At 37.7% G+C, this 12,083-nt stretch overlaps 1 protein-coding gene across 4 annotated transcripts in view; it reads left to right on the forward strand.

Moving 5' to 3' along the window:
* Positions 1-12,083, forward strand: part of LOC109419430 (kelch-like protein 18) — a 386,574-nt gene that overhangs the window by 92,454 nt on the left and 282,037 nt on the right. For all 4 annotated transcript variants that reach the window (XM_062858821.1, XM_062858820.1, XM_062858819.1 and 1 more), the window contains exons 8-10: positions 1,386-1,455; positions 1,670-1,708; positions 4,151-4,221. In XM_062858821.1, coding sequence (XP_062714805.1) covers positions 1,386-1,455; positions 1,670-1,708; positions 4,151-4,221 — 180 coding nt within the window. The remainder of the gene's footprint in view (positions 1-1,385; positions 1,456-1,669; positions 1,709-4,150; positions 4,222-12,083) is intronic.

Consider the following 12,083-nt stretch of genomic DNA (forward strand, 5'->3'; position numbering starts at 1 on the left):
ATTTCTCATACAAGTCACTTTCCAAAAGTTGCATGCAAGTTTACATATTAATATGAAATGGTTAAATTCATCAAATTTGATTTAGTAAGACGAAATATTTCGCATGAGTCGTTAAAATGGATGTCAACTTTTGATTGCTCCTCGGATTGCTCGAAAAAAATATTTCCATGCTTAATGGCTGGCAGTCCAAAAAGCCCAAAATCGCATATTTTGCCGTATAAATTTAGGTATAGCTCAAAATTGTGACATGCTGAAGCAAATCTGAGCCCGGGTTCGGATTCAGCGGCCCAAAATTTGTCAGAGACACATCAGTTTGCTCTTGTGACAAAAGAAATGTGAAATTTATTATAAATTCATTTCAAACGACACTACTTCACAAACCTACATTATTATAAAACACTACACACCTCGACGAAACTTAAAACTGGAAGAAGGTCGCCGAAGCTCACTTCTGTTCTCCAGCCGACTCTTACTAGAAGTGATGGAGTCAAGTCGATTTCTCTAGTCAAGTAAATGCCCTGCTATTGAAGCAGTCGTCTATTCAATGTACAAACAATTATTTACAAGTGCGCCAAATTCAACTCGCACATGTCTGCAAAACTATTTTGCGCCAACGAAAAAAACCTGTAAGATATGTAACATGAATCATTATTAGCTTAGCCTAGACACAAACCATATATGAAACGGATAATCTCAACTAAATGAAGCGGTTCAAGCTCAAAGACAAATTCAACGAATCCAATTCAAATAAGATTTTACTTAAAAAGATAAAAACGTCAAAAGCTACAAATTAACTAAAATAATAATGAAAACTAATATCACATTATAAAAGACAAACAAACGTTGAAATCCAAATCAAAATATTCAAAAAAATAATTCAATCTAACTGAATTCAAACTTGATTTTTACTTAAATAGAATAAAAACGTATCAATCTTCACCCAAGAAATGTTGCATCTTTGAAAAGTACCGTAAACTGGGGTGTAGTTGATCAGTAGGGTGAACCTGATTACTCAATTACCCACGGATATTGACTTTCAAGGAAGTTATCATTCCATTTTAATATTATGTCATTGGAATGCGAATGGTTAACTATAATTGTTGCTTCCTTGAAAGTCGATATCCGCGAATAAATGAGTGATCAGGTTCACCCCACTGATCAACTACACCCCAGTTTACAGTACTTACAAACAAAAAAACACTTCCGGAGACACCAAATGACTATAACGATAACCCAATCTGCCACTTTTTTGAATTCGTCCCACTGTGCGATGTTATGATATTGGTACTTGTGTCGCATTGATTTATTTCTTACAGACTTTTTGTATTGGACTTGTACGCCTGCTTGAAAACCAAACTTTTAATCCTACCATGACATATTTACAGGTTGAATGCTATTCACCCAAGACAGATTCATGGACAACTGTGGCCCCAATGATGAAATACCGTTCTGCAGGTAAGTTTCAGAAACTGTTTTACTTCGAGAAATTTGACTTTAGATGCTATTCGTCATACATAAATGTTCTACTTGCAATCTAGTTGAGTGTTCACACCCTTTAGAGAAAGACTAAACATATCGATGTTACACCAGATTACGATACTTATTAGCAGACCTACGTTATCTATGGATAGCACCTTATAAGTTTTTTTTTTTAATTATTGTATTTCAGGTGGTGTTGCTCCCTTGGGAGGTTATGTGTATGCCTTAGGTAAGTTACCCCTATCCATGTTTCCTTATACATATTTGTTGCACCTATTCATGTTTCCTTATACATATATTATAACTGCTGAAATGGATAAAAGTACTACTGCACTGGAACCTCTATTTATGCACATGGATGGGACCACATAAATTAAAAATGTGCATAAATTATAAAAAAAGGCATAAAAAGAGGGAAATTTATGCATAAATTAAGTTTGGGCTTCAATGAGGGAATCTAGTTCGCGAAAACAGGTTTTGCTCCTGGGTATTTGAGGTGGGGTTAAGGATGTTCCTATAGAGTGCCCAGAGAACCCAAAAAAGGAGTTCCAAGCGGTTTCAGCGGCGTTTAAGAGGTTGTTCCAGGGAGCCTTTTAAAGGCTATCTGTCAAGATTTGTTGGTGTAAGTATTAATGGGATTACGGGGAATTCAGGGGCATTCCAATAGCGTAAAGGAGGTTTCAGGGACGTTTCAAGGGGCTTTATTGGCAATTCAAGGGATCTCATAAGCCTTTGAAGGGCGTTGCAAAGGGTTTGAGGGACGTTTCAAGGTATTCTAGAGTCATTTAAGAGTAATTTAAGAGAGTTTCAGGGTGATTCAGGAACATTTTAGGGGGGTTCCTAGAGATTGTAGGGGCGTTTGATAGCATTTCAGGGGTGTTTCAAAGGGTTTTCAGCTGCGTTTTAGGGGGTTTATGGACCCTATTAAAGGCGTCCAAAAGGTTTCAGAAGCATTTAAAATTGATTATGATGATTTCAAGGGCGTTTAAATGGGGTTACAGAAATTTCAGGGGCGTTTCGAGGAATTTTAGGTAAGGGTCGTATCAGGGGGGTTCAAGAACACCTTTAAATCAAAGGGTATTTCAGGGGAGTTTCAAAAGAAACGCCTCCGAGATCCCCCTGAAACCCCCCTCGGACCCTATGTAACGCACCTGTTGCGGTTGCGAGAGATGGTGACGAGATCCGACTCTTTCAGCAGAAAGGAAATATATTGATTCTCCTGCGATCAGCTATAAAGCTAATATGATATTTTATTAAATAAAACATATAATAACATGTACAAAAATTCTTACAAATTCGGTGCGTCAGTCCATTCTACCACCTCCTCGCTGTAGCTACTCATCTTTACTTCTGATTGAAGTACTTTACTCTTGGCTATATAGAGACCAGTGCTGAAAAATTCATTTCGTCAAATCTAAATTCAATCACCTATAGCTCACTTTAGAAGCTGAACCTGAGAATATGGTATATGAAGAACTTGTGCGGCTAGACCAGTTCTACAAGAAAGTCACGGAAAAACTGCTATTTTTCGAATATTTAAGGTAAATGTCACGGACTACCTTCGAAAAATGCCAAATGATATTCACGGTGAATATCATTTGGCATTTTTCACAGGTAGTCCGTGACATTTACCTTAAATATTCGAAAAATAGCAGTTTTTCCGTGACTTTCTTGCAGAACTGGTCTAGCCGCACAAGTTTTTCTTTTACCATATTCTCAGGTTCAGCTTCTAAAATGAGCTGTAGGTGGTTGAATTTGGATATGACGAAATGAAATTTTCAGCACTGATAGAGACACATTGTTACACTAGGGGTGCTAAAGTTTAAATATAATTAATATTTCAAGGTAAAACTTTCGGATGCGTTTTCATACGCAACAGCACCTGAGACGGTCCGAAACCCCTAGAAACTCCTTCGTAACGCTTGCGTAACGCCCCTGAATCCGCTGAAGGTTCCTGAAATTCCTCCAAAATGCTTCCAAATTCCAGGCTCCGAAATCCCCGAAAACCCTCCTGGTACCCCACTGAAACACCTTGGGACCCCCTGAAACGCCGCTGTAACCTTCCTTTGCTCTCCCCTATAAACATCCTCTGGCCACCGTTGCAATATTCATATGCACAATATTGGTTCTGAGTAGCTTTCCCTCTTTTTATGCAGGGCATATAAAAGGTGCATAAAAGTGCATAAAAAACATGCAGAAATAGAGGTTTTAGTGTACTTAGGTGTAGGGGTCGTATTTTGTGCACTTTTTGCGCATAACTTAATTAAGTTTTTTACTAATTGACTTGAATTTTTGTGCACGGTGAGGTAAGTACAGTATGGGATGATAAACTAATTATATCACGCAAAAATCGACCTTTTTCAACAACTTCTCCCACCTATGTCACACTTTTTGTATGGGACCTCACCATTTATTTTATGGGTCGTAACGTTCTGAACCTCGCCCTTCTCCCTTCCCTCTCCAAAACGTGACGTAATTTGTGCACGGCCCCTATTTAGTCGTGTACAAAAATTTCATTCAGTTGGTATTAAATTGACTGCGTTATAGTGCCCAAAATAGGATCGTCTGCCCAAATGGCCAGCACCCTATATAAACAGTGGTAGTGCAGTATGACTACTCTCAAGATAACCTTTCCGATTAACTGATTGATTTTGCATATATACTGTTCTAGGTGGACATGATGGTCTTTCTATATTCGATTCGGTTGAGCGATACGATGTCACTACCAATACTTGGACTAAGGTAATGCACACTGTTTCCAAAGGCCCAATTTGATGATAATAATCATTTTCTAACTGAAAAGTTAATTTTAGAGGTTTAATGTCTTTTAAGAAGTTGTTTGGTATATTAGAGCCCTTCTTTTGGAAGTATCACTAATATGATTATTCCACCTAGAAGTGAGATAGAAATTCGTTTTTTCTTTTCATATTTGGTCGGCGTTAAGTCAGAGAGGATCATGTGTCTTTTACTTAATTTCTAGAAAGACGACTTTAAAGTTTGCAACTGTATAAGTTTTGAATTTTTCAACAAATGTTCTTGAATTTTTGCCATAAATCTTAATAACTATTCATCACAGCATCGCTCTGTATTAATCGCGAAAAAAACGCGAAATAAGGTTTGAAACCGAGAAATTGCTAAGTAATTGATTGTACTTAGTCCACTCTGACTGAACGGTTTTTGGAAAACCTACAACCAACTATAGTTCACACTCAAGTTTTTACATATTGATGAAAAAATAATAAGTAGAACAACAGTTAATAAGAGTGGTGTATAATGTGAGCAGGAAGTTTTAATTTGATATTTCTTTTATTACACTGTTCATTACCATTTTCAATTTTTATGTTCAGTCAGAGTGGAACAAGTACAACAGTTCAATATCACATGAAGGGTAGTCAATTAATGAGCTATTTAAGAATTCTTAACTTCAACATTTAATAGCTAACAACTTTTGAATGTATTTCCATAGTTCGGTACGTTTTTGAAATATTGTAGTTACACAGTTCATAATAATTTATTCAGAGGACTGGCACTTTTAAAAAATTCGTTCACTCTGCCAAGTACAAAATTCTTAAATAATCGGTAAAATAAATTTCTTCATGAAACGGGTATTGGTACATTTCAATATGATGCCCAACAGCTACTAAACAAACATATTTTGATTTGGAAAGGATTACGAAGAATAAGGTAATTTCAACTATTTTTCTTAGAGACACATGGTCCACTCTGTCTGCACGCGAAATGCCACAATATGCTTCAACACGATGATCTGTAAAATTCGATATTGACCATTATAAAATGGAATTTCACGTGCTTTCTTGACCAATAATCATCAGAAAATGCATTAGGATGTCATACGATTTGGAAACGTATCAAATTTTGATGATAAACTATTATATTTATTGGATTTTAACCATAACATATTTTTTCAACTCTCTTGACATCAAGCATATGGTCTACTCTGACTGCACACTATTATCGATTTTTGCAGTTCAATCAGAAGAAAATTGTGCTATAACTCTCGTTAATTGTAACATTAGGAAAATTGGGTAAATGTTCCAAGTAGCTTCAGGAATTCTTAATCAAATGCCCTAAAAATCTAATTTTCGTCAATTTTGTTACTTGGTCCCCTCTGACCTAACGCCGACCATTTGAAGATTGAAGTGAAATAGATTTTTTTTTTCATAAGGCTGATACAAATTTAATGGTGACTTTTTGTCTCCCCCACACCCTTCAAAAAGTTTTGGCTAGAATTTGCATTTTTAGGGGGCAGATAGAAAATATTTATCAAAATATCGGACATTGGTGAAAATTCTTTAACACATCCGATGAGTTTTTAGTATTTTTCAAATTAAATGCTTTATTACTTTTACGCAAACCCCCCCCCCCCTCCTCGACCAGCCAAAGAGTTATGTGACAAAAAATGAAATAAATATTTGTAATGGCCTAAGTGAAGATAGCGTGGTCACGGTGCTCCATTTACCGTTATTATAAAATAAAATATACCATCAAAACCTGAAACGCCATTGTCTTTATTTATCTATCCTACACCTCTGGGCAAATTTTTAAAATCATCGTTGGGCGAAATTTTGAGTTACGCCCTTTTAAAGGGCCTAACCTCTAAAAAATCGTGTTTTCTGTAAAATAACACCACATTTCATAGCAGTATCATGAATTAAAGGCATAAATAACAAAAATTATCATGAATAATATTGAAATTTGATAGTATGCATCCATATAAACATTAGTGGAGTGCATTTTCTATCAAAATTGGTCATTACGTCAATATACGGTAGGTGTTCTTAGGGCCTATAGAAAACAAACATTTCATCAATGTAACAATTCAATTAAAAGTATATTGTATTGTGATTCCATATGTCTATAGATGTTCATATTACTCTCAGTCAAGGCGATAGTATTCACATGCATCCATCACCAACATTTCAAACGGACGTAACTGATCTTCAACACAATATCTTCTCCCATAGCTGTTAGTAGATCGTATCTCATATCTTTCCCAGGACACCAACAACCACTATCGGAAAGAATTGCATTTTCTCCGTCCAGTAGTGGTTGTACATTGCGTCGGAGAGATAAAGGTTTGGTTTCAGCAAGCAGTTTCGCGTTTTTGAAATGTTAGTACCGATATATTAAGAGCGTACACTCTCTATACAGCAAATCCGCTTTAAAAACAATAGTCAAAAATATGGGCAACCATAAATTAAACAAAAAGAAATGTCTGTGTGCCAAATATCTTGAATTATAAGAATTAGAAAACCAAAATATGGAAAGGCCAAAAGATAAAAAGTCGGAACAGGCAACAAATAATCAAGCATAATTTGCAGGGTGAAATTTTTTTCTTCTTTCAAAATATGTAGGTAAGACCTTTTGTCCCTTCTGAATTAACTTTTATTCGACCTTTTGTCTTTCAATTATTATCATTTGTACGTTTTGTGTTCATCAGCTTCAGCATTTCAGAAGGGCGTAACTGCTTTTTGATACGGCACCTTCTTTTATGGATGTGGATTGCATGTCACCCCTCTAATGTAAGCCATCAAAAGAGGAACATTCTTTTCGTTTTGAAGTGCCATGCCACAGCTTTGCAAAAGGTGTTGTTTTGGAAATTTGTTACGCCCTGTTGAAATGCTGAGGCTGAGAAGACAAAACGCAGAAATGAAAAAAAAAATCGAAAGACAATATTGCGCCTTTAACCGTAGATTATAGCGCAAAAATGTTCAAAATCGCTAATAGATCGTCGCCAGTACATCACATCGTGTTCGTGTCTTCTACGATAAGTGCGAAAAATAGCTAAGGATTGACCGCGCAGAAGACACCGAAACAGTTAAATGCAACCACGCATATCGGCATCAACATTTCAAAAGGGCGTAACTGCTTTTACAACCAATTACTTCTCACAGAGCTGTGCATCGTATATCATTCATCTGACGCAATTCACATCCATTAAACGAAAGAGGAGGATTTTATCTTTCTATTTGTGCTAGTGGATTGCTCGGGAGGGATGAGATACGGTCCACAGCTTTATGAGAAGGCATTGGTGGCAAAAGCAGTTACGTCCTTTTAAAATGTTGGTGCCGATATCTATTTACATTTTTGCACAACTTTGCGCGATATTTTTTCTTGCAATGTAGGTCGATAAAAGTAAAATTAGTAGGAACAAAAGGTCTTACCTACATGTTAAAAAAAAGAGAGAGAATTTTCATGCAGCATATTATGTTCGATTATTTGAAGCCTGTTTCAACTTTTTGTCTTTTAGCCTTGTAATGCTTTTGGTTTTCTATTCTTATAGGTATAATCTCAAAAAATATTTGGCACACAGACATATTTCTTTTTGTTTAATTATGGTTGCCCATATTTGGCTATTATTTTTAAAGCAGATTTGCTGTATAGAGAGTGTACGCTCTCTAGACGAACATGTGAAAAGGGCGGAACAACCGTTGAACGCCTCAACTTCTTCCGTCTCTCCTAGGCGTGTTTCAATTCATTCATGCAAATTTATCTAATTATCAGATAGAGGGGAGACTGCTCTACCTGTTACTGGTTAGAGTTTACGTGAATAATGGGAAATACGCTCAGGAGGATCTGAAGAAGCAGAAATTTGCAATGTTTGTTACGCACTTTTCAAGTGTTAGTATAATCTAGATTGAGCTTAACTCTCGAGCAGTCGCGTCTTCAACTACCTACAACGGCACTACGTTCACACTGTGTATCACAAGCGTGCATTTTTCATGGTGCGTGTACTCAGTACACGACGTGACCACCCCGGGTTAAATAAGGGCGAAAGTAACATGAGCGAGTTCTCTTCATCGACTCTCTCTTCTTCAAATTAAAGTGACAAGATGCAAGTATGGTTACACTTTTTGAAAATAAATCGCTAGTAAAGTGCCTCGAAGTGTAAAAAAATCGATTTAATTTGCATCTTGTCACTTTAATTTGCAGAAAAGAGAGTCGATGAAGAGAAATCGATCATGTTACTTTCGCCCTTATTTAAACTCAATCGATGATAACATTTCAAAAAGGCGAAACTGCTTGCTGAAACCAAACCTTTATCTCTCCGACGCAATGTACAACCACTACTGGACGGAGAAAATGCAATTCTTTCCGATAGTGGTTGTTGGTGTCCTGGGAAAGATGAGATACGATCTACAGCTATGGGAGAAGATATTGTGTTGAAGATCAGTTACGTCCTTTTGAAATGTTGGTGATAGATGCATGTGAATACTATCGCCTTGACTGAGAGTAATATGAACATCTATAGACATATGGAATCACAATACAATATACTTTTATTTGAATTGTTACATTGATGAAATGTTTGTTTTCTATAGGCCCTAAGAACACCTACCGTATATTGACGTAATGACCAATTTTGATAGAAAATGCACTCCACTAATATTTATATGGATGCATACTACCAAATTTCAATATTATTCATGATAATTTTTGTTATTTATGCCTTTAGTTCATGATTCTGCTATGAAATGTGGTGTTATTTTACAGAAAACACGATTTTTTAGAGGTTAGGCCCTTTAAAAGGGCGTTACTCAAAATTTCGCCCAACGATGATTTTAAAAATTTGCCCAGAGGTGTAGGATAGATAAATAAAGAGAATGGCGTTTCAGGTTTTGATGGTATATTTTATTTTATAATAACGGTAAATGGAGCACCGTGCGTGGTTGGACGGGCTGGGTGGTCAAGTGGCTAGCGCTTCTGATTCGTATGCAGAAGGTCCTGGGTTCAATCCCTGGCCCATTCCTTTCCTCCTACTTGTATCTTTCTGTATACTTTGTCCTTCCTCTCTACATAAGGTACACCAGGGCAAGTTTAAACGGGTGGGGTAAGATGAACCCTGGGTTAACATGATTTTTTTTAATAATGATAAACAATTTGATTTCCATAATACATAGTTTTATATTCAAACAAACTTTTAGCAAAAACTTTACGTTTCATCTTGCCCCACCTGTTTCAACTTGCCCCGGTGTACCTTATACAACTAAGGGGCTGTCCATTAATCACGTAAGGGAAATTTTACGGTTTTTCGACACCCCTACCCCCCCTTGTAAGATTTTTTGTATGAGAACCCAAATATTTTTGTATAGCGCGTGAGATTTCTCAAACCCCCCCTCCCCCCATAAACCCTTACGTAATTAATGGACAGATTCATGGCCGTCGCTAGAACAGAAGCGTGTTGAAAAAGCCGTTTTCCTTCCTTCCAACTTTCTTAGCACAGTATCAATCTATCATATAACGCCTACGAGTTATGCAATCAAGCGAACTGTGCCACATTATCTTCAGAGTAAGAAGTACACTAATCTATCACCTTACGCCTGGCATCCACGCATCAATTCGTTCATGTTTCCAGTATGCAAGAACGGTGACAAGCGAAGCGAGATGTTCGAAACTACCGCGGAATCACGTTATTATGTGCTGGTTCAAAGTTGTTCGAGACTATAATGAACGATTGCCTATTCTCCCAAACGAAAATGTACATTTCCACCGATCAACATGGGTTTTATCCCAGCAGGTCAGTGACGACCAACCTTCTCTCCTTCACTTCTGATTGTATTAACCATTTAGAAAATGGAAAGCAATGGAAATGGATGCAATTTACACAGATTTGAAGGCAGCTTTCGACAAAATTGACCATTGTATTCTATTATGCAAGCTGGCAAAACTGGGTGCATCAACCGCCATGGTGACTTGGTTAGAATCTTACGTATGTGGTAGGAGACTCTGCGTCAAGTTAGGATCGTATACTTCATTCTGGTTCATGAAACCATCGGGCGTACAGCAAGGGAGCAATCTCGGGCCTCTCCTATTTGCACTCTATTTCAATGACGTTGCTGTTCTGCTGGGTGTTGGCTGTAGGCACGCTGATGACCTTAAGATCTACGTTGTCTATGAAAGTCCGGCGGATTGCGAGCGACTGCAGATGTTCTTGGATATATTTGTCAGATGGTGTGGAGAACATCGCATGACGCTCAGCATTAGTAAATGTCAAGTTATAACATTTCACCGTTCTGTCAATCCTTTCCACATGGACTATAAAATCGGCGATACAACTGTTCAGCGCGTTAAGCAAGTGAATGATTTGGGAATACTGCTTGATACCAAACTAACTTTCAACGAACACCATGCTGAGATCATCGATCGCGCCAATCGACAGCTAGGATTCATCATGCGTACTGCCAAAGACTTCACCGACATTTATTCCATTTTCATTTTCATTTTCATTTTGCAGCATTTGGTGGGGCAATGAGAGCGCAAGTCATTCCAAAGCCGATGATAAGGAGGGGTAATGGCTGAATAGTCTTTGCTGACCACATAAACGCCATGGGATAGGAAAAGGGTATTTTGGTGTGGGATTAGGGTGTTGGTACAGACTTGACAATATCAATGCTATTCAGATGCAAAATAATTTTAAGGCTCAATAGTGAATCGCATACCTTCCAAAACCAAAAAACAATAATCCACACAATACCAAGCAAGTCAAAAAAGCGTCCGATTGTTTATTTTGTCAATTATAACAAACGGAAAATTCTACCCTTTCCGACTCGCCAGTCACCCCGGAAAAAATGTCCCTTCAGTTCTGGAAAATATATTATTCCCAATTAGCATTAGCATTAAGCGAGTCGCACAAATTCGTAGGTGGTACAGTCCTAGACCGCTGTTTTGAGGGTTGCCTCCTTCCCGTCCGAACCAAAGCACAAAGATTTGGGACTAATCTCTGACTCTTAGACAAGACTGACGCAATCCTCCAATGGTCGAGCACTGTCCTGGCCACGTCCTTGCGACTGCTGAGGAATGGGAAAGGATGGTTAGTTTTGGACACCTATGAAAAATGTAGACAACTCTACGATCTCTCAGGCCTAGGTGTCACGGGAATTAGGGTGTTGTTAGTGGAAGGGTAAACTCGAAAGGATACGCTTGGTTAACGTTCAGGCACACCATTTTTAGACTGCTTCGAATCAGTTGTATGCCCAATTCATCCTGGTTTGGAAAATATATTATTCCCAATTAAGCCTTTAATCGAATTGTCCGCGTGGTCTTGTAGTACGCCTGCTAGGTAAGAACCAGTCATTGCCATACATATTAAATGCTAGACATGACCCCATGGATAGCATTTGCATATGTAAAAGCTTTGCTGATGTGACTTTCCTATTAGGCAATTCTCTCATCACATGTTTGTCTTCAAAACCTTGTCAAGCTTAGAAAATTGGAGTTAATAAACAATACATTACAAGGTTCGAATTCCCATAGAATGAGATCATTCATTCGCACTACAACACCATAGGAGATAATATCACATTGGCTGATTACAGTACAAATGCGAAAAATCTCCCTTTTCCCCCTATCCGCAACCCGGGGACGCGCCCTGTTGGATTTCGAAAGCCTCGGAGAATATTACAAACCTTTAATGGCATTCCCATACACTAACCCACATTGCCCATTCAGGGGTCTGACTGGGCCTATTACCCTTCCTCAGTTTGTAATATTCTCACCAACTTGGAATTATATTTTCCCGGCACATAAATTACTTCGACAAATGTTCGATATACTATGCAACAGCATGATCAGTATAACTATAT

The sequence above is a fragment of the Aedes albopictus genome, chromosome 3 (genome assembly GCF_035046485.1).
Source record: "Aedes albopictus strain Foshan chromosome 3, AalbF5, whole genome shotgun sequence".
NCBI classification, from domain to species: Eukaryota; Metazoa; Arthropoda; class Insecta; order Diptera; family Culicidae; genus Aedes; species Aedes albopictus.